Source organism: Schizosaccharomyces pombe (assembly GCF_000002945.2).
Source record: "Schizosaccharomyces pombe strain 972h- genome assembly, chromosome: III".
Taxonomy (NCBI): domain Eukaryota; kingdom Fungi; phylum Ascomycota; class Schizosaccharomycetes; order Schizosaccharomycetales; family Schizosaccharomycetaceae; genus Schizosaccharomyces; species Schizosaccharomyces pombe.
In genome coordinates, this window is record NC_003421.2 from 926,099 (window position 1) to 949,661 (window position 23,563).

The 23,563-nt window shown below is 36.5% G+C and overlaps 10 protein-coding genes, 15 long non-coding RNA genes and 4 other non-coding genes across 29 annotated transcripts; 16 read left to right on the forward strand and 13 right to left on the reverse strand.

The window, feature by feature from the left end:
- The first annotated feature begins 9 nt into the window (after positions 1 to 9).
- On the forward strand, positions 10 to 196 carry SPOM_SPRRNA.26. Its single transcript, NR_151412.1, has one exon. It is a non-coding gene; the product is annotated as a 5S ribosomal RNA (ribosomal RNA).
- A 113-nt stretch (positions 197 to 309) lies between these two features.
- SPOM_SPNCRNA.7111 lies at positions 310 to 591 on the reverse strand. Its single transcript, NR_196451.1, has one exon. It is a non-coding gene; the product is annotated as a non-coding RNA (long non-coding RNA).
- On the forward strand, positions 339 to 526 carry SPOM_SPNCRNA.475. Its single transcript, NR_150858.1, has one exon. It is a non-coding gene; the product is annotated as a small non-coding RNA (non-coding RNA).
- Positions 574 to 708, forward strand: SPOM_SPNCRNA.526. The gene has a single exon (NR_150903.1). It is a non-coding gene; the product is annotated as a small non-coding RNA (non-coding RNA).
- Positions 709 to 1,138: 430 nt separating this feature from the next.
- Positions 1,139 to 1,387, reverse strand: SPOM_SPNCRNA.7112. Its single transcript, NR_196452.1, has one exon. It is a non-coding gene; the product is annotated as a non-coding RNA (long non-coding RNA).
- On the forward strand, positions 1,290 to 3,340 carry swt1 (RNA endoribonuclease). Its single transcript, NM_001355898.2, has 2 exons — positions 1,290 to 1,526; positions 1,635 to 3,340. The coding sequence occupies exon 2, from the start codon at positions 1,892 to 1,894 to the stop codon at positions 3,287 to 3,289; it is 1,398 nt and encodes a 465-aa protein (NP_001342947.1). The 5' UTR covers positions 1,290 to 1,526; positions 1,635 to 1,891; the 3' UTR covers positions 3,290 to 3,340.
- On the reverse strand, positions 1,531 to 4,251 carry pac4 (proteasome assembly chaperone Pac4). Its single transcript, NM_001023010.3, has one exon. It carries the CDS (start codon positions 4,029 to 4,031, stop codon positions 3,657 to 3,659), a length of 375 nt encoding a protein of 124 aa, NP_588019.2. The 5' UTR covers positions 4,032 to 4,251; the 3' UTR covers positions 1,531 to 3,656.
- Positions 4,252 to 4,426: 175 nt separating this feature from the next.
- Positions 4,427 to 5,886, forward strand: emp24 (COPII-coated vesicle-associated protein Emp24). The gene is made up of 3 exons (NM_001023011.3): positions 4,427 to 4,586; positions 4,653 to 4,849; positions 4,980 to 5,886. The coding sequence occupies exons 1-3, from the start codon at positions 4,493 to 4,495 to the stop codon at positions 5,286 to 5,288; spliced, it is 600 nt and encodes a 199-aa protein (NP_588020.1). The 5' UTR covers positions 4,427 to 4,492; the 3' UTR covers positions 5,289 to 5,886.
- Positions 5,098 to 5,306, reverse strand: SPOM_SPNCRNA.7113. Its single transcript, NR_196453.1, has one exon. It is a non-coding gene; the product is annotated as a non-coding RNA (long non-coding RNA).
- A 10-nt stretch (positions 5,887 to 5,896) lies between the features above and the next one.
- On the forward strand, positions 5,897 to 6,749 carry SPOM_SPCC24B10.18 (uncharacterized protein). Its single transcript, NM_001023012.3, has 3 exons — positions 5,897 to 6,014; positions 6,297 to 6,352; positions 6,406 to 6,749. The coding sequence occupies exons 1-3, from the start codon at positions 5,924 to 5,926 to the stop codon at positions 6,538 to 6,540; spliced, it is 282 nt and encodes a 93-aa protein (NP_588021.1). The 5' UTR covers positions 5,897 to 5,923; the 3' UTR covers positions 6,541 to 6,749.
- nts1 lies at positions 6,639 to 9,057 on the reverse strand. The gene is made up of 2 exons (NM_001023013.3): positions 8,666 to 9,057; positions 6,639 to 8,186 (listed from the first exon to the last, which is right to left on the reverse strand). The coding sequence occupies exons 1-2, from the start codon at positions 8,823 to 8,825 to the stop codon at positions 6,865 to 6,867; spliced, it is 1,482 nt and encodes a 493-aa protein (NP_588022.2). The 5' UTR covers positions 8,826 to 9,057; the 3' UTR covers positions 6,639 to 6,864.
- On the forward strand, positions 6,872 to 7,863 carry SPOM_SPNCRNA.7114. The gene has a single exon (NR_196454.1). It is a non-coding gene; the product is annotated as a non-coding RNA (long non-coding RNA).
- SPOM_SPNCRNA.7115 lies at positions 8,597 to 9,369 on the forward strand. Its single transcript, NR_196455.1, has one exon. It is a non-coding gene; the product is annotated as a non-coding RNA (long non-coding RNA).
- A 108-nt stretch (positions 9,370 to 9,477) lies between these two features.
- Positions 9,478 to 9,853, forward strand: SPOM_SPNCRNA.7116. The gene has a single exon (NR_196456.1). It is a non-coding gene; the product is annotated as a non-coding RNA (long non-coding RNA).
- prl106 lies at positions 9,531 to 10,692 on the reverse strand. Its single transcript, NR_191360.1, has one exon. It is a non-coding gene; the product is annotated as a Pdc2-Repressed lncRNA (long non-coding RNA).
- On the forward strand, positions 10,108 to 10,310 carry SPOM_SPNCRNA.7118. The gene has a single exon (NR_196457.1). It is a non-coding gene; the product is annotated as a non-coding RNA (long non-coding RNA).
- A 558-nt stretch (positions 10,693 to 11,250) lies between the features above and the next one.
- Positions 11,251 to 12,369, reverse strand: SPOM_SPNCRNA.7119. Its single transcript, NR_196458.1, has one exon. It is a non-coding gene; the product is annotated as a non-coding RNA (long non-coding RNA).
- On the forward strand, positions 11,606 to 12,469 carry SPOM_SPCC24B10.20 (dehydrogenase; the record flags this gene model as incomplete). Its single annotated transcript, NM_001023014.2, has 1 exon — positions 11,606 to 12,469. The coding sequence occupies exon 1, from the start codon at positions 11,705 to 11,707 to the stop codon at positions 12,467 to 12,469; it is 765 nt and encodes a 254-aa protein (NP_588023.1). The 5' UTR covers positions 11,606 to 11,704.
- Positions 12,470 to 12,647: 178 nt separating this feature from the next.
- On the reverse strand, positions 12,648 to 13,707 carry SPOM_SPNCRNA.7120. Its single transcript, NR_196459.1, has one exon. It is a non-coding gene; the product is annotated as a non-coding RNA (long non-coding RNA).
- Positions 13,708 to 13,814: 107 nt separating this feature from the next.
- Positions 13,815 to 14,771, forward strand: tpi1 (triosephosphate isomerase). The gene has a single exon (NM_001023015.2). The coding sequence runs from the start codon at positions 13,847 to 13,849 to the stop codon at positions 14,594 to 14,596; it is 750 nt and encodes a 249-aa protein (NP_588024.1). The 5' UTR covers positions 13,815 to 13,846; the 3' UTR covers positions 14,597 to 14,771.
- A 245-nt stretch (positions 14,772 to 15,016) lies between these two features.
- pog1 (DNA polymerase) lies at positions 15,017 to 18,624 on the forward strand. The gene has a single exon (NM_001023016.3). The coding sequence runs from the start codon at positions 15,318 to 15,320 to the stop codon at positions 18,372 to 18,374; it is 3,057 nt and encodes a 1,018-aa protein (NP_588025.2). The 5' UTR covers positions 15,017 to 15,317; the 3' UTR covers positions 18,375 to 18,624.
- SPOM_SPNCRNA.7121 lies at positions 15,294 to 17,291 on the reverse strand. The gene has a single exon (NR_196460.1). It is a non-coding gene; the product is annotated as a non-coding RNA (long non-coding RNA).
- opy1 lies at positions 18,418 to 20,286 on the reverse strand. Its single transcript, NM_001023017.3, has 4 exons — positions 20,043 to 20,286; positions 19,699 to 19,761; positions 19,573 to 19,648; positions 18,418 to 19,534 (listed from the first exon to the last, which is right to left on the reverse strand). The coding sequence occupies exons 1-4, from the start codon at positions 20,160 to 20,162 to the stop codon at positions 18,774 to 18,776; spliced, it is 1,020 nt and encodes a 339-aa protein (NP_588026.2). The 5' UTR covers positions 20,163 to 20,286; the 3' UTR covers positions 18,418 to 18,773.
- SPOM_SPNCRNA.7122 lies at positions 18,788 to 20,198 on the forward strand. The gene has a single exon (NR_196461.1). It is a non-coding gene; the product is annotated as a non-coding RNA (long non-coding RNA).
- Positions 20,287 to 20,414: 128 nt separating the features above from the next.
- Positions 20,415 to 20,891, forward strand: SPOM_SPNCRNA.7123. Its single transcript, NR_196462.1, has one exon. It is a non-coding gene; the product is annotated as a non-coding RNA (long non-coding RNA).
- SPOM_SPNCRNA.7124 lies at positions 20,418 to 20,718 on the reverse strand. Its single transcript, NR_196463.1, has one exon. It is a non-coding gene; the product is annotated as a non-coding RNA (long non-coding RNA).
- SPOM_SPNCRNA.7125 lies at positions 20,830 to 21,346 on the reverse strand. Its single transcript, NR_196464.1, has one exon. It is a non-coding gene; the product is annotated as a non-coding RNA (long non-coding RNA).
- On the forward strand, positions 21,164 to 21,237 carry SPOM_SPCTRNAASN.05. Its single transcript has one exon. It is a non-coding gene; the product is annotated as a tRNA-Asn (tRNA).
- A 152-nt stretch (positions 21,347 to 21,498) lies between the features above and the next one.
- On the reverse strand, positions 21,499 to 23,548 carry ade10 (bifunctional IMP cyclohydrolase/phosphoribosylaminoimidazolecarboxamideformyltransferase). The gene has a single exon (NM_001023018.3). The coding sequence runs from the start codon at positions 23,489 to 23,491 to the stop codon at positions 21,734 to 21,736; it is 1,758 nt and encodes a 585-aa protein (NP_588027.1). The 5' UTR covers positions 23,492 to 23,548; the 3' UTR covers positions 21,499 to 21,733.
- Between the last annotated feature and the right edge of the window lie 15 nt (positions 23,549 to 23,563).

Genomic DNA, 23,563 nt, shown 5'->3' on the forward strand with positions numbered 1-23,563 from the left:
TACTCCTGATTTACATTATATATTACTAAATTACTAACTGTGTGTCTACGGCCATACCTAGGCGAAAACACCAGTTCCCGTCCGATCACTGCAGTTAAGCGTCTGAGGGCCTCGTTAGTACTATGGTTGGAGACAACATGGGAATCCGGGGTGCTGTAGGCTCCTTCTTTTTTATTTACTATTTGCTTGGCTTCTGCAGTTAACAATTAGGAAGATGTACATATACATAACAAGTTTGAAAGCACTTATCGAGATGATTTGCAATTACGAATCATGAAAACTACAGCAGAAGTTCACGGCTTCTCAGGCTACAACAAAGTTCTACTTCTCTGAGTGGATCATTTTTAACAAAGTTGATTAATTAATTTTTAAAGAAAAATAGATATTTTTCCTTTCCACGGGGCATTTCAAAGGAAAAAAGAATCTGAAATACACTTTAAGAAAGGAGTTTTTTTCTCCCCATCGTATTCAATTCGGCAATCAATGTAACTTATAAAAGAGACTCAGACTGAATCAAATTCGATGGGTGCAACTTTCAAATTATTCTAAAGGGTTCATGCCCTCTATTTATAGTAAAAAGAGCGAAGAAAAAATTTTTGAACACACGAATTTTACACACAAACTGCACAACGCTTTAAGTGTTTTTCTAATTTAAATTCTGATAAATAACAAATTTGAATGCATAAGCTCAATAGACTATTCCCTCTAGCTGGATCTAAAACTTTGACTTCTGAAACAAATGCACAAGAAACAGTAATATCATTCATTATTGTTATATTGTTATAACAAGGTTTGATTCATTGATTTTGTTAATTATTTTTATACAATGAAATAAACAGAACAAGATATTAACGAACAATTTATTTTACAAGTGTTTTGTTTAGAGAAATTAACAAACAAAAAGAAGAAATGATCACAAATAAAGTATTCGAGGATTGGGAGAATGACTATTTCTTAAAGACAGAACAATTAACCGATGGATCGTTTACTAAGGAGTCCTTATAATAATAAAATTTAATATCGCAAAATTCAGCGAACGCTCTAACTGGCACTAATTAGATTGATAAATGTAGTCAATTGGAGCTTTGTAAACTAATGAACAAACTTAGAAACCAACGGACGTTTATTTTAGTGCTTCTCGTACATACGATATATAGTAATATGTAACATCGCATAGTGTGTTGCTAAAATATCAGTTTTAACGAGAGTGCGATATACGTCTTTACTGAGCTTTATGGTGTCATTAATCGGGGTCGCTCTATAACAAACGCGTGAAACTAGGACATCAACAATCCATAAGTACTAGCGTATTGAGATAGTTTCTTTAGTATTTTAAATCTGACGCTTTATAAGTATTGCTTCTTTTTTACAGAAATTCTATTGTGCTCTGTCGTGGACGCTTTATAGAAAAACCGTGTATTAAGAAACAAATCACCAATTATAAGAATTTGCTCTACTATTGTTTAAATCTCTCTTCAAAACTGGGAATCGAGATATTATTTAATATCTGTTTCTACTTATTGAAGGTATGTAATATTTTTTAAGCGTTCATGCACAGTGTACGCAGGTAATTGCTTTGTTTATATGCACACATGCAATATAATAATACATTTGGCTAATATATACAAAATTAGACATCTTGCTTTTCTTCATTGTCCCAAAAAAAAATATGCTGCAAAATTGGTTTTTCCAAACTTCAATCATTGTGTGAACTCGAATATCAAGTAGGGTTTGTTTTATGTGATTGTTCAAGCCTTTCCTACTTTTAACTATTTTTATCTTTTATTTTTTCAGTTGATGCTTTCATATTAGTTCATCAATTTGAGTATTACTCGTTCATGTATCTGTATAGTAGACTGCACGTACAGTTGCTTTTTGTCACTTGCTAGCAATGGATCGAATGGAAATAGACGACCAGGCTGGCATAGATTTTGTCACTGAGTCCATCAACTCTGAACGTGCGCGTAACAGATGGTCAACTTCGCATATTCCTTCATTAAGTGAAATCAATCCCTCCTCTTTTCAATCTCCCTCGCCTTCTCCTTTTGCTTCCTCCACTTCTTTAGCTTCCAAACCGGCTCGCTACAGTAAACCTTTGGGGCTTTTTGTGCTTGATACAAATTTCCTTTTGTCGCATCTGAGCCTTTGTCAAAACCTTATTGAATTTCTTACAGCTCGTTGCCCTCGACTTGTTGTCGTACTACCATGGACGGTCCTTCAAGAGCTAGATGGCCTTAAGTCAGAATCCTCCTCTACTTGTGGTTATTTGGCTAGACAAGCTCATAACTTTCTTTTGCAATGCTTTCGATCTAATGTTTCAAGTCTTCGTGGGCAGAAAGTACATGAACACTGCTCATCTACTGAAAAAGGTGATGACGCTATCCTTGATTGCTGCATATACTATCAAGAAGAAAAACTTATTCCTGCCGTCCTTCTTTCGGATGACAAGAATCTCAGTATAAAAGCGGCCGTTCATCATATTCAATCTTTATCGTTCTCCAAAGGCCTTGAAGCTGCATCGATCGTTCAGACATCTTTCCCTTCTGCTTTTTCTTCGAACTCTGAGAACTTAGAGAATTTGTCGATGGATATCGATTTGACTGTTTCACAACCTTTAGCTACAGCTACAAACCATCGTAATCAAGGAGCTTCAACTGTAGATATACCAATGGATCGCACCCATGACAATTCCATTTGGGCATCCCGTTATGCCCACTTCCCTCCGTACGACAAGAAGAAAGACACAACTAGATCAGCAGCCGATTACATTCCATACACTTACACGGCATTAACAAAGGAGGAGATACTTCATGCATCACATCCCCGAGCCTGTAAGCTGCTAGACCAAATTACAAAAATAATGGTAGAAGAGACTGCATTTCTACTTTCCCGTCACCTTTTGAAATTATGGGGAGATTACGACTTGGCAATGACAAAGCTTCTTGCGTCTCCCCAATTTCCTCCTCAAAATATAAACGATGTTGGACATGAGCTGTATATTCACTGGTATACGTGTTTCGATGGATACTTACCAGCTCAAGAAAGATCAAATTTAAAATCCAAAGCCGAATTATGGAATGAATGGATGCTTTGGGCGGAGCGTGGTATTGGAATTGGGCCAAAAAATCAAGAGGAGTTACAAACTTACGTTACTTTTTGGTCTAATATTTGGACTCTATTAAGTAGACGTGAAATTTTAGGAGATCAAGCATCTACCTATATAGGTTTTAGGGAGCAAAATATTGAAAAATGGGTCGAACGATCAGGCCGAGAACGTATTTTATCTTAGAAAAAATATAAATATTGCTAAATTAATACATTAATGAAAATATTCACCAACTATATCCTTTTTTTGTAGCACCAAAAAGATTAAAAGTACCTGTATGGAAAATAGAAAAGGTTCATCAACGGTATAACTACCCTATGAGAAAACATGCATCAACCGAAATGTTTTGAGATGTAATATGTACAATGTTAACACTATATTAACAACAAATATTAGACCATTATGTATATGAAACCGCTGTTCACCATAAACAACCGAAAAAAAAATAAAAAGTATGTTAGGAAGAAAAAAGAGACCGCGCTTTTAGTTTTTATTAGTTCAATTACTGGTGCTTAGTTTCGGTTGCGTCGCAAACCCACAGCGAGTTTACCTATGAGGATTTTGAGCTTTCGATAATTTCAATGACAGCACGGATAACCTGTGTAAAAACAGATTGGACCTCAGGATCATTCGGAAAGTCCCCTTGAAGGTTTATGCTAGTGTAGACTTGAGCTTGAAATTTTTTGGAGAGGATCCGAGACATTTGAGTAGAAAGATCGTCAATTGAGCCAGCACCAGTAAGTTTGGTAGTAACGACATCCGATTTACCTGGCATGGAAAGGGCTAAATCACCTGCAGGACATGTTGAAACATTGCTTCCCCATACAAAGATAGAAGAGGATGGATTCAGCTTTATGACTTGTATCCATACTTTTGGTATCATTGCATTCCCAAAATCAAGTTCTTTTTGGATGACTTGAAACATGGTAAAACAATTATTTTTTTTTAAAAATTCAAAGAAAGAGAGGACAAGCAAAGTGTGGCTTTAAAATGTTGGCAAAAATATTATGAATACAACAGTAAAGGTTTTCGAACAAATGGCAAGTTCATGCAAAACCTAATTAATAGGAGAGAAAAAAAAATAAAATGAATTGATGTTCAATAATAAGTTAAATACAAAATAAACGAAGTTTTGGAGAATTACTAGTTATACTCTGAAGACAAGAATGATTTAATAATTTCCACAGAAATAAGGAAAGATACCGTATTACGTTTTTTTTATAAAGACATCGTATTTTTTCTTAAGCAAATTTAACGTAGCGTCGCCTAATTTCACAGTTGTGCTTTGTTTATGCACGGTTGCCCTCCAACTAGTGCTTTGTACGTTTCCTCTACCATAGACCTCATTCTTGCTGCTTCAAAGAGCAAAGAGCTTTACTTTGCAAAATGGCGTTTTTTAACGTATTTAAAGCCGTGTTATGTGCTTATTTTATATCTGTTGTTTTCGGTCATGGCATTACATTGAAACCGCATCAACGAGGTATGTAATTTCAGTGTATTTGTGTTGAGATTCATGGAGTATACAATGCTAATGAAGCAAACTTAGAATGTTTCTATGAAAATTTGAGGAATAATGATCAAATGTCTGTCACTTATCAAACAAACGTTGGTGGTGATCAGCTTGTTTCTATGAGTATCTACAATCCTGCGGGTCAAATTATGCATCAAGAGGTTCCCAACTCTATGGCCCAATATTCTTTCACCGTTAAGAACCCAGGGAAATACATGTATTGTTTCTATAATGTATGTGTTATCTTTTTGTTTTCTGGCATCAAAGCCTGGCATTATGGTCGTCATTTCCCATGTCGTCTAATTGTTTGATGGTTGAGCCGGAAACAGCTAGATGTACAATCTTAACTAACAACATCAATAGGATGCACTCGATGGTGAATCAAAGGAGGTTTTATTCAATGTGCATGGTGTTATATATATCTCTGATGAAGATTTGGATGCTAACAATCCTTTACTCGGCAAGGTCCGCCAACTCCATGATACCATCTCCAAGGTAAAACATGAGCAGGAGTATTTTGTGGCTCGTGAAAGAATACATCGCAATACTGCTGAAAGCACAAATGACCGCGTCAAGTGGTGGAGTATTCTTCAAACCGTTATTCTAGTTTCCGTATGTGTATTCCAAATTTTCTACTTAAAGCGACTTTTCGAAGTAAAGCGTGTTGTATAGTTTATCCGCATAACGTTACTTATTGTTCGCAATAAGTTTTCCGTGCGACTGGACGACGGTCGTAATTTCAAGATTCTGCTTGAGCAGCAAAAAGTATTATAATTGGTCTCTATTTGAAGCTGGCCATCACCGACGACTAAATTTTTTTTAAAAAATTTTATTTCCTGTCGGTTGCTGGCGTTTTCCCTTTCAATCTGAATCTTTAATCTGTCTTTTACTTGTGCAGGTTAATGTTTTCTTTTATGATCTCGCCTGTTCTTTAAAAAAAAAGATTCGTTATGTTTGAAGCAATCATTTAGCAAACGTACGTGTTTTTTAATGAATTTTAAAGTCTTAATTTCTTAAATCATTCTGCACTGTGGGAAACACTGCACTTTAACTTTCACATTTTATGGCATTCCGATCTTTCTAAAGGTACACTTTTTTTATAGACGGTAACATTAACAGTATAACAATTCCCTCATTATACATTTGCTTATAAAACGAATTATTTAGTCTGTAATGCCACTTGTATGTATTACTTATTGCTGTATTCATGGCGATGTTTGTTACCTCCTTCTAATGTTACCTTCAAAGTATCTATGAAAATTCATTTACTACACCAAACTATAACCATTACCATTTATCGTAACTCAATGGCACAAGGAGAATTTAAAAAGAAGAAAAATAGTAGTGCCAACAAGGGCGGACGTGTTACAAAACACTCCAAGAATCCTAAAAAAGGCGGTATGTCAGCTGCAACTGTCAAATATTCGGTGATCTTTGTATGCTAGGGAATTTGGTTTAGGGATGTTTCTTTTAATATTTTAAGCTCATTGAAGTTGTTGGACAACCTTTGTGGTGCTATAAACTCTTCATCTTTTCGTAACTTTAGATACTCATTATAGTAAAATTTTTCATTAAATTTTTTGATACACGTTTCAATCATTTTACTCTTAAGCATACAAGATATCATATTATATGGTTTATCATTCATCATTAATACTCATTACTAACCTTGACTTTTAGCTCGTTATTGTGCCCCTAGAAGAGCAGCTGCTATCAAAGACCATACAATTAATGCGGTATGTTTTAAAATTTACTTTTATATATGTTCTTTTTGCTAATATCTTTAAAGAACATTACAAAAACATTAAATGTTCGCAATGAGAAACTAATTGCCGGAATTGCGTCTCAACAAGTGGGCAAGTTGACAATTACTAAGGCATTAGGTGAAGCTGGTGCCAAGGAGTTAAAGGAGGGAAAGCATTGAGTCGTTTGGTATTTCTTTTTGTGTAACTGTTTTGTTCCTTTTCAAAAGGAGGTAAATGGCTACACTTGATCATACTGCATTTATCGAATTGTAGCATTGGTTTTGGAATTTTATTACTATTATGGTTAAGTATACAGGGAATTCGGTTCATTTTTGATTATTATTTATAAATTAATTTTGTTGGGAAATGAGTAAACGTTATATACAAATATTGTTGTTTGATAATTTTCTTTAAATAATTAGACTCAGTAGTGTTCCAAATAAAAAGCTCGTAATTCTAAGATTAATAATTATGTTCCACAAAAAAAATGCTTTTAAACATTCTTAAGTCCTCGTTCGTTTGTTTCGCGATAAGTTTACAGAAGTAGTTTTCGTTTTGGAGTTCTGTCCTCGCCCAGAATTTGACTCTGCATTTGAAATGGCTTTATTTAAAATTCTCCACTCCTGCTGCCATGTGTCGAGTAATGTTCTAATTCTTTTAATCTTTACTCGTTTTTCTGGAGTATCTTCCGGTGGGTGTTCTCTTTTAAGAAAATCAATCAGCTCTGAAAGCTCTTTCTCTGAATCGGAAGATTCCAATTCTATTCTCTCTTCCGCTTCAACTTTCCCGTCACCGTTAACTTCTAAATCAACTTCTTCTTTAATGCTTTCTTTTTCCGAAGTAGCCGTTGTTCCTTCTACCGGTTTGTGATGGCCACGTAGCATTTCTTCTGTTGCCGCAGTCGCTTTTTCAACATTTTTTCTGCTTTTGTTCTCTTGAATGTCATTAAGTTCTTTCAGCACTTCAGTTGTGTTTGTTGTAGTGCTTTCGGGAACCGGTGATGATTTGGTCGAAGTAGTGGTACTTGTTAAGTAAGAGATTCTAGGTACGATATTTTCTTCAGGGATTTGATCACGTTGAGGGCGTATGTCATAATTGATTTTCTCAACAACGGCTGCAATCTGTTGTTTCAGAATACTCGAAGATTTAACCTCTGATGAAAACCTTTCCATTCGAGGGTTAATAGGCTTTGATACGTTCTCGACATTATCAGCGCTTTCCAAAGCTAAATTAGGAAAAGACATTGGCGTCCCTTGTGTTGATCTCAATGTTGACGAAGTAAATATATCTGAAACGACCAACACTCTTTGGGCCTTCAAAAAAGCCAAAAGAACTGAAGGATTGGACCATAATTCATAAGCATTTCGAAATGATGGATCATAAAATATTTGACTTCCATACTGAATACAGAGATTAGCCACAGCTTTCCGATCACAGGTATGCTGTGATACACGGATTAACCAAGTAGGGTCAACGGCTAGTAAAGTAGCATGCGTGGTATTTGTTTCAACGTCGGTTTCCAAAGAGTCTAAACATTGTATGACAATTTGATTTAAGAAGTTTTTTTCCTCAACGGGAGTGGCCGTTTTTTTCTGTGCTTCAGTGAGAGTAGCATAGGAGTTAAAGTCCTGCACTTTTGAGGTTGAAATGCTAGCGACTGCAGAGTCTCGAACAGGGACGAACGCTGAGTTGGGAGTTAGCCGACAAATGTTTTCTTCTTTGTTGGCAAACCGCAAACTGCGGTATTGTCGGATTAGTACGGGACGCGCATAGGTTTTTCGACTACTAAGATCCTCTGCATCTATTGGAAGTCTTTCATAAGGAACTGCATTAACGGTTAGAAATTTTAATAAAAAAGAAATAAAACATCAAAAAAGAAATCGATTTTTCAAGTGACATTGTAGTAGATTTGAATTTTCAGTCATCATAATTTTTTTATACAATCATTTGCTTTACAGAAAACTGTACGGTTAAATCTCCCAAACATTTTTCCTAGGGAAATAAAAACCCAAGGGCTAAATGTTGAAATCAACCATTCAATTTCGAACAGAAACAACAAAAAATATAATTAACGACCAACGCCACAGTCTCATCCAACCACTCATGCCAAGTCATGAATAGAGTAAAATTTTATATGTTTCTTTGAGAAAATTGAATTGATATAACCTTAGAGTTATAGGCGTGCAAAATGTTTGATAAAAGATCATCAAAATTGCTATCAAGCATACGACGATCAATTGAAAATTCACAATTTTAGAAAAAGCGATAAAAATAAACTTGATTATATCTAATATTCATTCTTACCTAGAGTTAAAAGGCAGTTGTACAAACGACCTCGATCGTCATATTCAAAAATGTTGCGAACGAATGTATCAAGTTCCTCGGTCTGTAGAGGATGGAATGCACTCTGCAAAAATGAAAAGAACTCATCAATATCCGGTTTTTTTTGACACGATTTCACCATTACTCTGTGAGTTTTGAGTCATATATATTAAGTAGATCAATGTTGTCTTCAGTTATTAAGAAACAAATAGCGAGGGTATTGAAAGGAAATATATACCAAAAAAACAAATATTTTAATGAATTCAGTTAATCATGTGTCAATAAATTGTGAATTTAATCTCTATATTATTAACAAATTGATTCAAGTGCTCCGTCGACTGATTCACTGTCTGCAATACTGTTTGGTAGTTTGCAAGTTTCAACGGTAGTCGATTACTAGAACGTAAACATATACTTTACACAATCACTACATGTTAAAACACTTGAAAACAAAAATTCCAATAAGCTTTAATTTCTATTAAAATTTACATCTCTATTGTTTTGACACCAAAAGCGCTAAGGTGAAAGTATACGATAAAATGTAAGTACGGTACAAAAAATACAAAGCAATTCCTCCCGGCACTTTGAGAAGGAATTCATCCTGACGAGAGTCAGAACAAAAAAAGAGAGAGGATCGTGCTTTATTACCAGACGTTCTGATAATCATTACTGAGACATATCAGTGATGCAATCCTTAGTGCTGCAATAATAATTAAAGAATATTTCAAGGAACTAAAGGAATCTTTCTAACTTTGATTATATAAAATAATTTTAATATTCTAGTGATGAAAAGATTATTCCTCGTTCGTTTTTTGGTTTACTATTTCATTTATCACGAATAGTGCTACAACTAATATGTAAACTTTTACGTTTAATACTGATGAATCATGTGAGATGTCGATTGAAATCTTTAAAAGATATTCTTACGTATAACTAACTCTCAACTTCTTTTATAGCCACGGTTGTAATATTTCTATTACATAGGATTCATCTGCATTAGGACAGTTAATTTCAAACAAATGGATACTTCTGTAGTTTTCTGAAATGTCTTCTCGAATTTTTTACCTCTCATTTAAATGAATTATAAGAAGCTAAAGAACAATATAAATTTTTTGTGTAATTGGCAATACTACATTACAGTTAAGCCCCAAGAAGCGAGTAGAGGCACATAGTAGGGGAACTAAAGGCTCCGAAGGCCTTTACTTCAATCTTTAGGTTCATAAAATATATAACTTAAAATAACATGTCTTTTTAAATGGTAATTTATTGAATAAAACCTATTTTCAATTAACAGTGGGAGATGGGAAATTTAGTGTTTAAACATTGATTAACAATGAACTATACGAGGTAACGCAGAATATGTGTTACCCATTCAGCAAATCTTAATTGTTCATGAATCGTGGATAAGCAAGGAATATACGATCCATACATTTTTAAATACGAAGAGAATGTTAGAGAATTTCATCGATGGAAGGTCATTTTACTACTGAGAGGTAACGGTAGAATACTGCTTTTGCATTTTCCAACTTGACAGGGTTCATTCGTCAAAATCGAATATAAAGCGAAATTACAATAATAGCAAGATAGCCGTGGCATACAATTAGGTGTTATTTTATCAATTGGTGAATCTTAATACCAAATAAGAATAATGTGTATTCTGAAAGAGAGGTGCAGGAAAATGCGTATAAAGCAAGAGGAAACAGCAAAAAAAAATTATATTAATTTTGAACAACATCATTTCATCTCAAGATAAATTTGTTCCATTAGTCAATTTTTAAACATCATCAGTTTTGATAGCCCTACGGTCGGCGAATTTGCAACTTTGCATATGACACTTAAATTTAATATTTGGGATAAAAGTAAATATGGCTTGACCTCAAAAGAATGCATTTGAAAATTAACAAAATTGTATGTTTTCGGGGGGTTTTTTTTTTTTTTTTTTTTTTTTTTAAATGATCAGTGAATTTTATAAGGTATCCGATATGATTTTAACCCAGATTCAAAAACAGGAATATTATTTTATTACATTAAATTTTTGAAGCATCAAAGTCGGATATGTTTATTTTTAAACGAAATTGCTTAACAAAAGAAAATATTAAAAAAATAAAGTCTGATCATTAACAAGCTATATGATGTTTACAAAATCTACCAAAAAAAAACACATATATAAATAAAAGAGGAAGAATGAAAATTACATTTCTCGCAGTAAAAATAAAACACTAAAAGAGCTAGTGCGTACAAAACACTCCATAAATATAAAATAAATGAACATACAACAGAAAAACCATGAAATTTTCTTACACCCTTGATATCCTTTCCTACCTACTAAAGTAGATTAACAGTGTAGAAAGAAAGGAGCGATATATAAAGCAAAACGCTATATTTACTTTACGAAGCACCTTTCAAAACGTTACAGTAGCTGTACATTCTGTCAGGTTCCTTTATAAAGTCAGTTGCAAATTGAAATATAACGTAGCCTGTCATTAAGTTGCTTATATGAAATAGAAAAAAAACCTTCACTATCGATATATAGTTAGACAACGCAAGTTAGCACCAGTTGGTAAATTTGTAGCAATAAAAATGTGAATCCGCTACATTGTTTGTATGTTTATTATCGAAATGTATTGCCAATTCTTTAGTTATAGTAGCTTTATCTAGTAGCAAATGGAGGAATGATACCTGATAGAATTCAGCAGCCTTTTACTTTAAAACTGCTGTCCCAAACTCAGACTAGAGATACCAGCTACGACTTTAGGGCTTAATTTGGGCAAAAGAGCATAATGTCATTCATAAAGCATATTGATTGATTAAATAATAACGTATTATTGTTTAGTGACTATAGTTTAAGAACTGTGCGACGATGCATTTGCAGATCTTTCTGACTTGATACATTATGCGTGAGCGCAACTGTTTTACACCTCCAACCAAGTAGGCTAGGCAAGACGACTGACCTTGATATAAAGAATTATTGTTGAAAAAAATCATCACCTTGAATCTTTTTGAGTCATTTTATGCTAAAACATGTCGGCTGCTGGTGGGATAGTTTACGTTATTGTGGGTGGAAACCGTGGCATTGGACTTTCTCTAGTCAAAGAGTTAAGCAATAAGGAAGGAGTAACTGTTTTTGCAAGTGCTCGTGGACCTGGATCTGCCTCTGAACTGAAAGATTGGAGCAAGACCCATTCCAATGTACATATCATCAAGTTAGATGTCACTTCTCTACGAAGTGCCAAAGACGCTGCCATGCAGGTTGAAAAGGTAGTAAAATGTATTGATGTTCTTTGGGTGAATTCGGGGATATCGAAATCCTTCCAACCTGTTTTGAAAACATCAGACGAGCTTTGGATGTCTCATTATCAAACCAATGTGTTAGGTCCTATTCATGTTTACCAAGCTTTTTATCACTTGTTAAAGGAGGGAAAGCTAAAGAATATTGTTTTTACTTCATCAATGGCTGCGTGCATGGGAGGAGTTCGTCCAAACACATACTCGGCTTACGGGCAATCTAAAGCAGCCTTAAATTATACGATGAAAGAAATTAGTTTTGAGTTAGAGAAAGATGGATTCGTTGTAGTTTCTATTCACCCTGGAGTAGTTAACACTGACATGTTTGTTAATGCTATGCAAAAATTAGCCAGCAAATATCCTGAGATGGTAGAATCCATCAAGAGCAATGCCATCTCACCAGAGCAAAGTGCTTCATCTATGCTTAAAATTGTGGATAATTTAAAAACAGAGGATAATGGAATGTTTTATAACCTTGATGGCACAAAACTTCCATTTTAATGGAAGTTCGCCTGTCAATGGTTTACGCAACAAGACACAAAGCAGTGCCAACTTGAATCAATTATCTATAAATTATGAATTGAATACTCTGGTAAGATTTCACTTAATTACTTTACGAAATACTTAAAAAAAAGCTTGAGAATGCACCTTTCAGGCTTATTTGAATTAAAAACATACGAAATAGCGCAGCCAGGTTTAAATTTTGATATCTGTGTTTAATGCTCTCGACAAAGCCTCCTAATCATTTTAAGGACGCTGTAAGCCACGCTGAATGCTTCTCTGCGAGCTGTTCATTCATTATGTGAGTAATAGGGAAACGTGATAGATTAGTATTTACAACTATGCTTGTAAAATAATTTACCACAAAGTTGGGACTTGTCATGGGAGACCTGTGGAATACAAATTCTATTACAATTCATTAATAGAGTTTAAAATTTTGTGAAGAGCCGCTTGACCACGTACTAGTATCCGCTGCGATCTCAGCGGTTGAACATAGGAGCATGTGATGGAGAAAGCACTTGAGTGATTTACTGTAATAGAGTTGAGCGCATTATTTTTGTTAGCACATTTCACTAGAATGCTTTATAGAAGATTACAGATCTTTAGCAAATTTGATGCCATTTGCTGCGATCTCTAGAAACTTCTTCGCACCCGAAAGCGCATCTTAAGGTTTTTCCGGCAGATCTTTTCGGGGGATTGCTCATCGTTACATCAAGGTAACAAATTTGGCCCCGCTGCTACCTGGAGTCTTCCTAGATGTAAACAAAACAAATACCCAAGATGGACAGTAATGAGAGTGATAAATCGTGCACTATGCTTAAACATGCTCGCAAAATGCAATAAACACGATTAATCGTTCAATAACCCGAAATAACGATCAGCCGCGATTTTTAGCCATTAATGCAAATTTCCAAACATTGTTGACTCGAATTGTGGTGCATTTTAAATGCCTTCAACACTTCAAGAAGAGATAATTTGAAGAAAGAAAAGGCAAAAATGAGTTTTTGTAGTTCCTTAGATAATCTGGAATAAGACTAGGACACTTGTAACACTCTTTTAAGCTAAATCCATTCGTTTTGCGTTCAATTTTTCTCCTGTTCATCGAATTTGAGTGAAGAATCTATTAAAAATCACAAAAAAGTTCAATTCATTCTCTTATTTATTGTTTATTTACATGAGCAGATTTCTTTGTGTTTATGTCTGACCCTTCCTACCGCACTGTGGATCCATGCCAACGGTTGCTATCGACGGGGTAAATTGCCGAAGCTCGGTAATTCCCCTTAACTGTGTGACTGTCCGCTACGTTATATATAATGAGCGGACGGGCCAACTCTCGTCTCTCCCCAACTACATTTCAATAGTAGAACTAGGATCAAAATGGCACGTAAATTCTTTGTCGGTGGTAACTTTAAGATGAATGGCTCTTTGGAGTCCATGAAGACTATTATTGAGGGTTTGAACACCACCAAGCTTAACGTTGGTGATGTCGAAACTGTCATCTTCCCTCAAAACATGTACCTCATCACCACCCGCCAACAAGTCAAGAAGGATATTGGCGTTGGTGCCCAAAACGTCTTCGACAAGAAGAACGGTGCCTACACTGGTGAGAACAGTGCTCAATCTTTGATTGATGCTGGTATTACCTACACTTTGACTGGTCACTCCGAGCGTCGTACCATCTTCAAGGAGTCTGACGAGTTCGTTGCCGACAAGACCAAGTTTGCCCTTGAACAAGGTCTTACTGTCGTTGCCTGCATTGGTGAGACTTTGGCCGAGCGTGAGGCTAACGAGACCATCAACGTTGTTGTTCGTCAATTGAACGCCATCGCTGACAAGGTCCAGAACTGGTCCAAGATTGTCATTGCTTATGAGCCTGTCTGGGCCATTGGTACTGGTAAGACTGCCACCCCTGAGCAAGCTCAAGAGGTTCACGCTGAGATCCGCAAGTGGGCTACCAACAAGCTTGGTGCATCTGTTGCCGAGGGTCTCCGTGTCATCTACGGTGGTTCCGTTAACGGTGGTAACTGCAAGGAGTTCCTCAAGTTCCACGATATTGACGGTTTCTTGGTTGGCGGTGCTTCTCTCAAGCCTGAATTCCACAACATTGTTAATGTTCACAGCCTTTAAAAACGTGCATAGACGTTTTATTTGGCGTAAAGCGAATGACTTTTTTATTCCTTTAGCTTTTTGTCTTTAATGAATAGAGATTTTTTTATATCCTAATTTTTTACAAGCAATATTTGATTTATTTTTATTTGCTATCTTCCTTCTTATACCAGTTCGTATGATGTTTTCAGTACTTTGAAGCGGAAGTAAGTTAATCAGAACATGTGTGTTTGTCAATTTTAACAAACTATAAACTGCGAGTCCAAGACCAAAAGTAGTTCATTATATTTGTTTATTCTTTTTTGTGTGGTGATTTTACCCAGTTCATGAAATATAGATACAGGTCTTTTTGTTTATTAATGCCAGGACTGACTAAATCTCGTAGGAGTGCTTTAACGTTTTTACCAACTTGTACCGAGTACGCAATTTACATGTCCTCTTGAATGCAACCATTATAGTTAAAAAACATTTAACTGTTTATACTTGCTGATTTCTCTTCCTATTTTTTTATTCAGCATTAATAAGGACTACAAAGTTCCTATTTTTTAAAATATATGACCGGTTTGCTTAATTAATAAGGCAAACTGCCAATACTCATAAAAATACCATTAGGTGCTGCTGGGACGTACATCATCAAAAAAACAACTATTGTGAAAAAAAGAATTTACTTCTTTGAGTTGCTGGTCTTGGAATAGTGTCGCTAAAGTAAATTCCAGTTGGGCGTCCATTGCTCAAGTACTTCATGTTCTACAAAGCTTGTCCAAGTACATTGACGTGTTCGAAATGGATTCATTCAATCATTAAAACTAAGAAATTTCTATATTGTCGACATTATTCTTCTAAATCATTTATAGATAATGCCCCACTGAGGATTAACCCGGTCGGTGTTCAATACTTATCACCTGCTCTGCAAAATCAAGTATTTCCACAGCAAAATACACAGATTTCTCAATTGCACCTTGATCTGGCAAAATTCCATTTGGCGAAGCACCAACTACTGAATAAAGAAACGATAAAGCTTCCATCCTTTAACTTTAGACTTCCTCCTTTGCAAGGAAAAACGATTTCTGAACATTTTTACAATATAGGTTTAGAATTTGCAGAGCCTCATCTCTCAAAGGCAATAAAATTTAGCAAAATCGATACTCCGGTTCAGCCAAAAACGTGGAAGCGCCAACCTGGTTGGACCAAATACGCGAAAGATGGAAGTATTTCTTGTGTTCCATACCCGGATAGTGATTGTATGGTATTTGATGTGGAAGTTTTATACAAGGTGTCTCCTTTTGCTGTCGTGGCTACCGCTGTGTCTGAAGACGCATGGTATTGCTGGCTATCTCCTTGGCTACTGGGAAAGTCCGAAAATGATCGTCAATTAATCCCATCTAACCCAAAGGGAGCTTTGTTCGTAGGACATAACGTTAGCTTTGATCGTCAGAGGATTCGTGAGGAGTACAATATCAAATCTTCTCGTAATGTATTCCTTGATACAATGTCATTGCATGTTGCTACACATGGAATGTGCTCTCGACAGAAACCTACTTGGTTCAAAGCGAGAAAGGCGTATATTCGTTCACAATCTACTGAAACCTCGGAAGACGACGACTCTTCCTCGTTTGATGACGATTATCAAAATTACTTAAAACAAGAACCATGGTTAGCTCATTCTTCAGTTAATTCTTTAAAAGACGTCGCAAAGTTCCATTGCAACATTACACTTGATAAATCGAAAAGAGACGATTTTGCATCTTTGGAAAAGGAACCAATTCTACAGAAGTTGAATGAACTTATCACATATTGTGCGCATGATACATACTCTACACATCAAGTTTTCAAAAAAGTATTCCCTCAGTTTTTGGAAGTCTGTCCTCACCCAGCTACTTTTAGTGCTATGCTATCTCTGGGTAGCGTATTTCTTCCAGTTAACCATTCATGGACCCGTTATATTAACGGCGTAGAAGAACAGTATCAACAAATGATTCAATTAGTTGATCAAAAACTGTCACAGTATGCTGAAAAGGCCAAGGATTTAATCAATACTAAGGATACCGTCCTGAAAGACCCATGGCTCCGTCAACTTGATTGGACACCATGTAATCTTTATAGGAAGTTAAAAAAAGCAACACAAGAGGTCCCAGTGGTTCCCAAATGGTACAAAAAGGCTTATTGTAAAACCGAAAAAAGAGCTGTGATTACTGCAAAATCTCGTCTTGCTCCCATACTTTTACGTTTGAAATGGAAGAAACATCCTTTAGCTTGGTCTGATACCTATGGTTGGGTTTTCTCTGTCGAAAGGACATCTAAAGATGAAATCGAAATGCTTCTTGATCAAGGGCTTGTACCTTGCAGTAGAGAAGAAGATACAAAATTGGACTACAATAACTACATTTTTTTTAAAGTCCCGCACAAAGATGGGCCTGAAGCTAGATGTGGTTCGCCACTCTCCAAATCATATCAGCGATACTTCGAAGAGGGTATTTTACAATCAGATTATGAAGTGGCTAAAAAGGCTCTAGAAATGAGTGCATCATGTTCTTACTGGAGTAGTGCTCGTGATCGAATTCGATCGCAAATGGTAGTTTGGGACAAAGATGCTGAACTTGGAGTTCCGTCCTCTGTCGATGGTTTTGGTATTATATTACCTTGTATTATTCCAATGGGTACTGTTACTCGCCGTGCTGTTGAAAATACATGGCTCACTGCTTCTAACTCTAAAAAGAATAGGCTAGGATCGGAATTGAAAGCAATGATTCGCGCTCCCGATGGTTACACCTTTGTTGGAGCAGATGTAGATTCTGAAGAGTTATGGATAGTAGCATTAATGGGTGATTCTCAGTTTAGGCTACACGGGGCTACTGCATTAGGTATGATGACTCTGGAAGGAAAAAAATCCGAGGGCACTGATTTACATTCTAAGACGGCTGCCATCTTAGGCGTAAGTCGTGATTCTGCAAAGGTGTTTAATTACGGCCGACTATATGGCGCTGGATTAAAACACACTACTTTGCTATTAATGCAGATGAATCCTACTTTAAAGACTGCCGAGGCCAAAGAACTTGCTAAAAAACTATATGCATCGACTAAGGGTGTCAAATCAAAAATGAGCAAACGTTTGCAGGAAATGGGATTACCAAAGCTAACATTTTGGTCGCAAGGTACAGAGAGTTTTGTTTTCAACAAACTTGAGGCTATGGCACAATTACCATCCCCTAGAACTCCTGTTTTAGACGCTGGGATAACGCAAGCTTTGAGCAGTAAAAATCTGAGCAAAAACTCTTTCATGACATCTAGAGTTAATTGGGCAATTCAATCATCAGCTGTGGACTATCTTCATCTTCTCTTGGTATCCATGAATCATTTAATTAAGAAATATTATCTAGAAGCTCGCCTTTCTTTAACTGTTCATGACGAGGTTCGTTATTTATCATCAGATAAAGATAAATATCGGGTTGCATTTGCCTTACAGGTGGCTAACTTGTGGACTCGTGCGTTTTTTTGTCAACGACTTGGCATCAACGAGCTTCCACAATCTGTCGCATTTTTTTCTTCCGTTGATATTGACCATGTACTAAGAAAAGATGTTAAGATGGACTGTGTAACACCCTCTAACAAAGTCCCCATACCTCCTGGAGAAGAGCTTACTATAGAGTCAGTTCTAGAAAAACTCGAGCAGTCCGGTCAATCACTTGAGCCACTTGAGCAAATTCAGTGTTTTGTGGATGTTAAAGCTACTACTTCAGCAGAGATTACAGAAGAAGACAAAAAAAACATTGCATATTTAAAAGCACAAGCATTTTACTGATCAGCAAAAGAATAATTTATTTTAGTTAAAAAATGTGTTTTTCGGTTAGGATAATTTTAGGGATAGTTATGACATTGAAAATAATTTTCATCAAAAGGTTTGTTTAGTGGAGCGAACGATGGTACTACAAACTGGCTCATGACGAAGGAAAAAAATCATTAAATTAGAGCAAGAAAGACACTTTTGTAACTAGCTGTGTCGATTTTCGGACATTATCGGAAATATTATTAGACAAAAAAAAAACAACGAGATAGTCAAAACATATAGAAACAGAACGGATCAACACGTATGTACACGAAGGGTAAGGGGAGTCTTATGAAAGGAAATCACAAGAAGGTAGCTAGAAAAGTAGCTGAGGAATCGTATTATGCACCAAATATTTTGATGGAAAAGCCATTTTTAACAAGCAGTAAAAGTACCATTGGCCTTGTCAATAGAAGTCTTAAGTGCAGCAACCCAGAGTATAAGTGAATCTTCGTTATCAACGCGAAATTCGATAGGTTTGTTTTGCGTAATTACGGTAAAAAAGTATTTGTGTGAGCTTTCCGGAACGTTTATTTCAGCAACATCCTGAATGTCGGCTATCGGTATCACTTTAACAGGTTTGTACTCTCGGTTCGTGTTGTAAATAGTCATACCATATCCACGAACAACAGCCCAACACTTGGACCACCTATGTAAATTTCCATGTAGCCAGTGAATGGTTCCTTGCATAAGAACTTTATTTTCATCCAAGAGTTTATAGAGATTTTGTAAGGAAGCCGAATGCCTGTGCTTATTCAGCGTATTAACTTCTTGTGGGTTGAAGGGGTAATTTGCATTTTCTTCATTGATACCTGGTGGTCTCAACTTTCCAAACTGTATCAAATCATAAAGTGAAGTACAGAAATGGTCACCCTGACCAGTTTCCAAGTCTAAAGGAGAAGTCGTTTGATTACGAGGTTCAGTCGAAATATTGTCGAAGTCAGTATCAGAGATCTGAACGTTAGGCTCGCTTTCGGTTCGAGATGAAGAGTTCGCAAGGATATAACTGATAGGATGTCTTGAAAACGGTGCCCTATAACCCGTTGTGGATCTTAGAACATGAACCCATTCCTCAGCATCCTCATTTGAAGTGGCAATGAGACGAATTATCTTTTCATTTAAATACAGGAAAAAAGCTAAACATTAGATATAAACATCAAAAATTCTAACGTACTTTTTGGTGATTTTTCTTTGTAGTAGGCAACAGCTGAAATATCCTGAGTAGGGAAAATAAATTTGGTTTTGTACTCCTTGAAGACTGTTAGCGCGTCGTTGAAATTTGCACATTTTATTCACAAACCTTTTCGTCTTTGTAAAAAGATAACTGATCTCTGCGAAGAACAGCCCATAATTGCTTTTTAGTCTAGGTTGTTAGCATCCACTACAAAAAAAACCATGAGTGCAAATATTGACTCTGAAACGGGAAGCAAATAATTGGAATATTCTGAAAATCAATTGGTCAAAGTGCTTGTAGGGTGCTGTTTGCATCATCATATCCCCAAATCAAAAGCGAACAATAAAGAATTAAGAGTACGTATCATTCACTTCTAAGTACACTTCACAAAATTAAAGAATACTCCAAATCCCTTTCCACTCAAACGTATCGTAAATATTACTCAGACAACTAAGTTAATGAATACATACAGAAGTTGCATGTCCTTTCTTTATCAACCATCCGGATTTTAAAACACGCTCAAGCTCTGGAAGCCTTCTTGCTTCATCAAGGCTAGCAGTTCTGAGATGCGATGAAACTCCTGGGTCCATTTCATCAAGCGAATAGTCAAACTAATAAACGCCTTCTTTCTTTTGAATACATCAAGAAAATTCCTTAAACTGAAAGGTGTTAAACTAGAACGATGTAAAGTCGTCCTCTATACAGATTTTGGTTAAAATCACGTTTCCTAACGCATACGTGTTAGTGGTACCAGCGACGTACATATTCAGTAATAGCGTTCATTAACGTATCGCTATTTGTCAAGTGAAATTAAAATGTATGGTAGAGAAATTTCAATAATAGAAATGATAGTACGAATAAATTGTAGCAGTAGAATTGAGAAGCCTTCTTTTTGAAAAAGGTAGTCTGAAAATATGTCATCTTTATTTTGAGAGGCATACAACCATATAGTACATGGACACAGTAATCGTGTAGAAGTGCTACATCTCGTATACTAATTAAGAATCAAAAGAACTTTTGTAAATCCTACTGTTACAGAAATTCAACTTTAGGTTGTATTGGTGCACAGTGGTAAGGGATTGTTGTAAGGACTGGCAGGATGAAAACAAAAAAGCTATTTAAAGGGAGCACTTGTTCGCTGTAACAAAAAGAAAAGCAACAAGAAAGAAATACTTTTTTAAATATTTTTTAGAGAACCACTTTCTCTAATGTAGAAAGCGTTGGTCTTTCCCATTCGGTTCGAGACCTATGAAAGCTACTCAGTAGATACTGAGTTAGTAGGGAGTAGGGTTTAAACGTGATTTTAGCATGGTTTCTTGGAATAATAATAAAAATTCCCTTCCGTCCTCTATGCCATCTTCTTTATGCTTCACTTTACGTCCAGATAGTTGATAGTTTCCGGTCTTGTAAGATGATTATTGATATGGTAAATCAATCACAATCGAATGAAAGATAAAAGAATAAGAGTATGTAACCCTTTAAGATGGGAAATATATCAAGCAAGAATGGGGTTAAAAAAAAAACAATTTTAAAGTCATTAAATCCTTTTTAATACCATTAAATAGTACTAATTTTGCTCGTGAGTAACTAAGGTCGGGTAGCATAGTTGGTTATTGCGCACGACTGTTAATCGTGAGGTCGAGGGTTCGAGTCCCTCCCTGACCGGATTTTTTATGCTTCAAATCAACTGCAGCAAAAACATACGCTCAATCAATTTAATAGAAATTTGCAAACACCCAAGAACATGTTTAACTCAGTCAGTTTACTGCGAAGCTCACATCCAAAAAGCAGGTTTGATGGCGTTTTCCTTTCTACTTCATATGTTAGCTTAGCAACCAAAAATGCTTTATTGAGCCCGTTATGCTGTGAATTTCCAAGCTTTCGAATAAAATTGTTGCATTCGTGTTAAACAATAAAAAATATTTTCCCTACTATTACTGAAATAAAATGCCTTGAGTATCGGAAATCTTTTCAAAATTCAGGATACAAAAAAGATGCCAAATTTTTTTATATTAAATCAAAAAAAGTAAAAGACGTTGAAGTCTTTATTGTAATACCTCTATTAAATGATGGTATAAACTGAGGAAACCTATCAAATATACAGAACAAAAAAAATTATATCCATAGTAATAGTGGTCAAAAATTAGGTATACAAACAAGATTAATGGTGGAACAAACGCAAGGGGATCTCGGAAAAGACCATGTTGAACTCATTAGCAGTGTCGCGAACAGCTTGATCCATGACACTACCGCCAGGTGCAGCAACATATTTGACACCGCTTTGGGCAAGACGATAGATGTTGTCAGGGAAGGGGAAGAAGGCATCACTGGCACAGACAACATCCTTGCAAGTAGCCAAAAATTCCTCCCGCTCCTTTTTAGTAAGAGGCTCGGGAATAGTCTCGAATGCAGACTCCCATTGCTCACGTTCACTACCTTCAGCAGGAACGGCATCAAGGACGTACAAGTCAATAGCGTTAGATTTCTCAGGACGCTTAGCAGACTTCTTAAATTGCATACCCAAGACTTTAGGGTGATGACGAAGCCACCAGTTATCAGCCTTATCACCGGCCAAACGGTTGCAATGAATGCGGGATTGTTGACCAGCACCAAGTCCAACAACCATACCATTCTTAGCATAGCAAACAGAGTTACTTTGAGTATACTTAAGAGCAGTGGTAGCAATAACCAAATCAATAAGAGCAGATTTGGGTAAATCCTTGTTCTTACTAACAACTTTCTCAAAAAGGCTGAAGTCAATCTTGGCATGGTTGCGATGCTGTTGTAAGCTAATACCGTAGACCTGGCGAGTCTCAATTTCGGCGGGAACATACTTGGGGTCCATTTGCAATACACAGTATTTACCACCCTTCTTCTTCTTCAACAACTCCAAGGCTTCGGGCTCGTAACCGGGTGCAATAACACCATCGGAAACCTCACGAGAGATAATACGAGCAGTGCAAACATCAACTGTATCGGAGAGAGCAATAAAGTCACCAAAGGAAGACATACGGTCAGCTCCACGGGCTCTAGCATAAGCACAAGCCAAAGGAGTGAACTCGGTAATGTCGCTAACAAAGTATACCTTCTTTTCAACATCAGACAAGGGTAGACCAACAGCAGCGCCGGCAGGAGAAACATGCTTAAAGGAAGCAGCGGCAGGAATACCGATGTTTTCACGAAGCTCTTTGACCAAAGGCCAAGAGTTCAAAGCGTCCATAAGATTGATGTAGCCAGGGGAACCACATAAAACTTTGAAAGGAAGGGGTCCTTGTTCCATAAAGGCTTGGGCAGGAGATTGATGGGGATTAGCACCATAACGGAGAGTCAATTGATCAACGCCAGCAGCATATTGCTTGCGGAAGTAATCAGTGATGGCAGCATCGTAAGAAGCAGTAGAAGCAAAGGCCTTCAAAGCATAAGTATTTCTGTCATCTTGAGTAAGTTTGTCTGACAAAAACTTATCAGTGAAAGTCGCATAATCAGCGGGATCGCTCAAAATGGTTACACGAGCGTGGTTCTTTGCAGCGGCACGCAACAAAGTAACTCCACCAATATCAATTTCCTCAACAGCTTCAGGAATGGTAACGTTAGGCTTGGCAATAGTTTCACGGAAGGGATAAAGATTGCAAACCACGATATCGATCTTCTCGATGCTTTGTTCAACGAGATCCTTTTCATCGGAAGGAATATCACGAGCAAGAATGCCTCCATGGACAGCAGGATGCAAGGTCTTTACACGACCACCCAAGATCTCAGGAGCATTGGTGATCGAAGATACATCAGCGACTTCCATTCCACTCTCACGGATCATCTTGGCAGTACCACCACTGCCCAAAAGCTTAACGCCTTTGCTTGTTAACGCTTTGGCAAGTTCTAACAAGCCAGTTTTATCGTAGACACTTAACAAAGCATACATTTTTATCCAAGAATCCCGTTTGCGACCAAACTAAAAGTTTTAGATGTTAGTTCAGCTGAAAATTGCTGCACC

Excerpts from the sequence above, each read along its gene's own strand:
- swt1 (NM_001355898.2), top strand. The coding sequence starts at position 1,892 with ATGGATCGAATGGAAATAGACGACCAGGCTGGCATAGATTTTGTCACT.
- pac4 (NM_001023010.3), bottom strand. The coding sequence starts at position 4,031 with ATGTTTCAAGTCATCCAAAAAGAACTTGATTTTGGGAATGCAATGATA.
- emp24 (NM_001023011.3), top strand. The coding sequence starts at position 4,493 with ATGGCGTTTTTTAACGTATTTAAAGCCGTGTTATGTGCTTATTTTATA. Across the intron at positions 4,587-4,652 it reads ATTGAAACCGCATCAACGAG|AATGTTTCTATGAAAATTTG; the intron begins GTATGTAATTTC and ends AAGCAAACTTAG. Across the intron at positions 4,850-4,979 it reads ACATGTATTGTTTCTATAAT|GATGCACTCGATGGTGAATC; the intron begins GTATGTGTTATC and ends CAACATCAATAG.
- SPOM_SPCC24B10.18 (NM_001023012.3), top strand. The coding sequence starts at position 5,924 with ATGGCACAAGGAGAATTTAAAAAGAAGAAAAATAGTAGTGCCAACAAG. Across the intron at positions 6,015-6,296 it reads CAAGAATCCTAAAAAAGGCG|CTCGTTATTGTGCCCCTAGA; the intron begins GTATGTCAGCTG and ends CTTGACTTTTAG. Across the intron at positions 6,353-6,405 it reads AAGACCATACAATTAATGCG|AACATTACAAAAACATTAAA; the intron begins GTATGTTTTAAA and ends ATATCTTTAAAG.
- nts1 (NM_001023013.3), bottom strand. The coding sequence starts at position 8,825 with ATGGTGAAATCGTGTCAAAAAAAACCGGATATTGATGAGTTCTTTTCA. Across the intron at positions 8,187-8,665 it reads CAACTGCCTTTTAACTCTAG|TTCCTTATGAAAGACTTCCA; the intron begins GTAAGAATGAAT and ends CCGTTAATGCAG.
- tpi1 (NM_001023015.2), top strand. The coding sequence starts at position 13,847 with ATGGCACGTAAATTCTTTGTCGGTGGTAACTTTAAGATGAATGGCTCT.
- pog1 (NM_001023016.3), top strand. The coding sequence starts at position 15,318 with ATGTTCTACAAAGCTTGTCCAAGTACATTGACGTGTTCGAAATGGATT.
- opy1 (NM_001023017.3), bottom strand. The coding sequence starts at position 20,162 with ATGGACCCAGGAGTTTCATCGCATCTCAGAACTGCTAGCCTTGATGAA. Across the intron at positions 19,762-20,042 it reads AGAAAGGACATGCAACTTCT|ACTAAAAAGCAATTATGGGC; the intron begins GTATGTATTCAT and ends CTAACAACCTAG. Across the intron at positions 19,535-19,572 it reads CAAAGAAAAATCACCAAAAA|CTTTTTTCCTGTATTTAAAT; the intron begins GTACGTTAGAAT and ends TCTAATGTTTAG.
- ade10 (NM_001023018.3), bottom strand. The coding sequence starts at position 23,491 with ATGTATGCTTTGTTAAGTGTCTACGATAAAACTGGCTTGTTAGAACTT.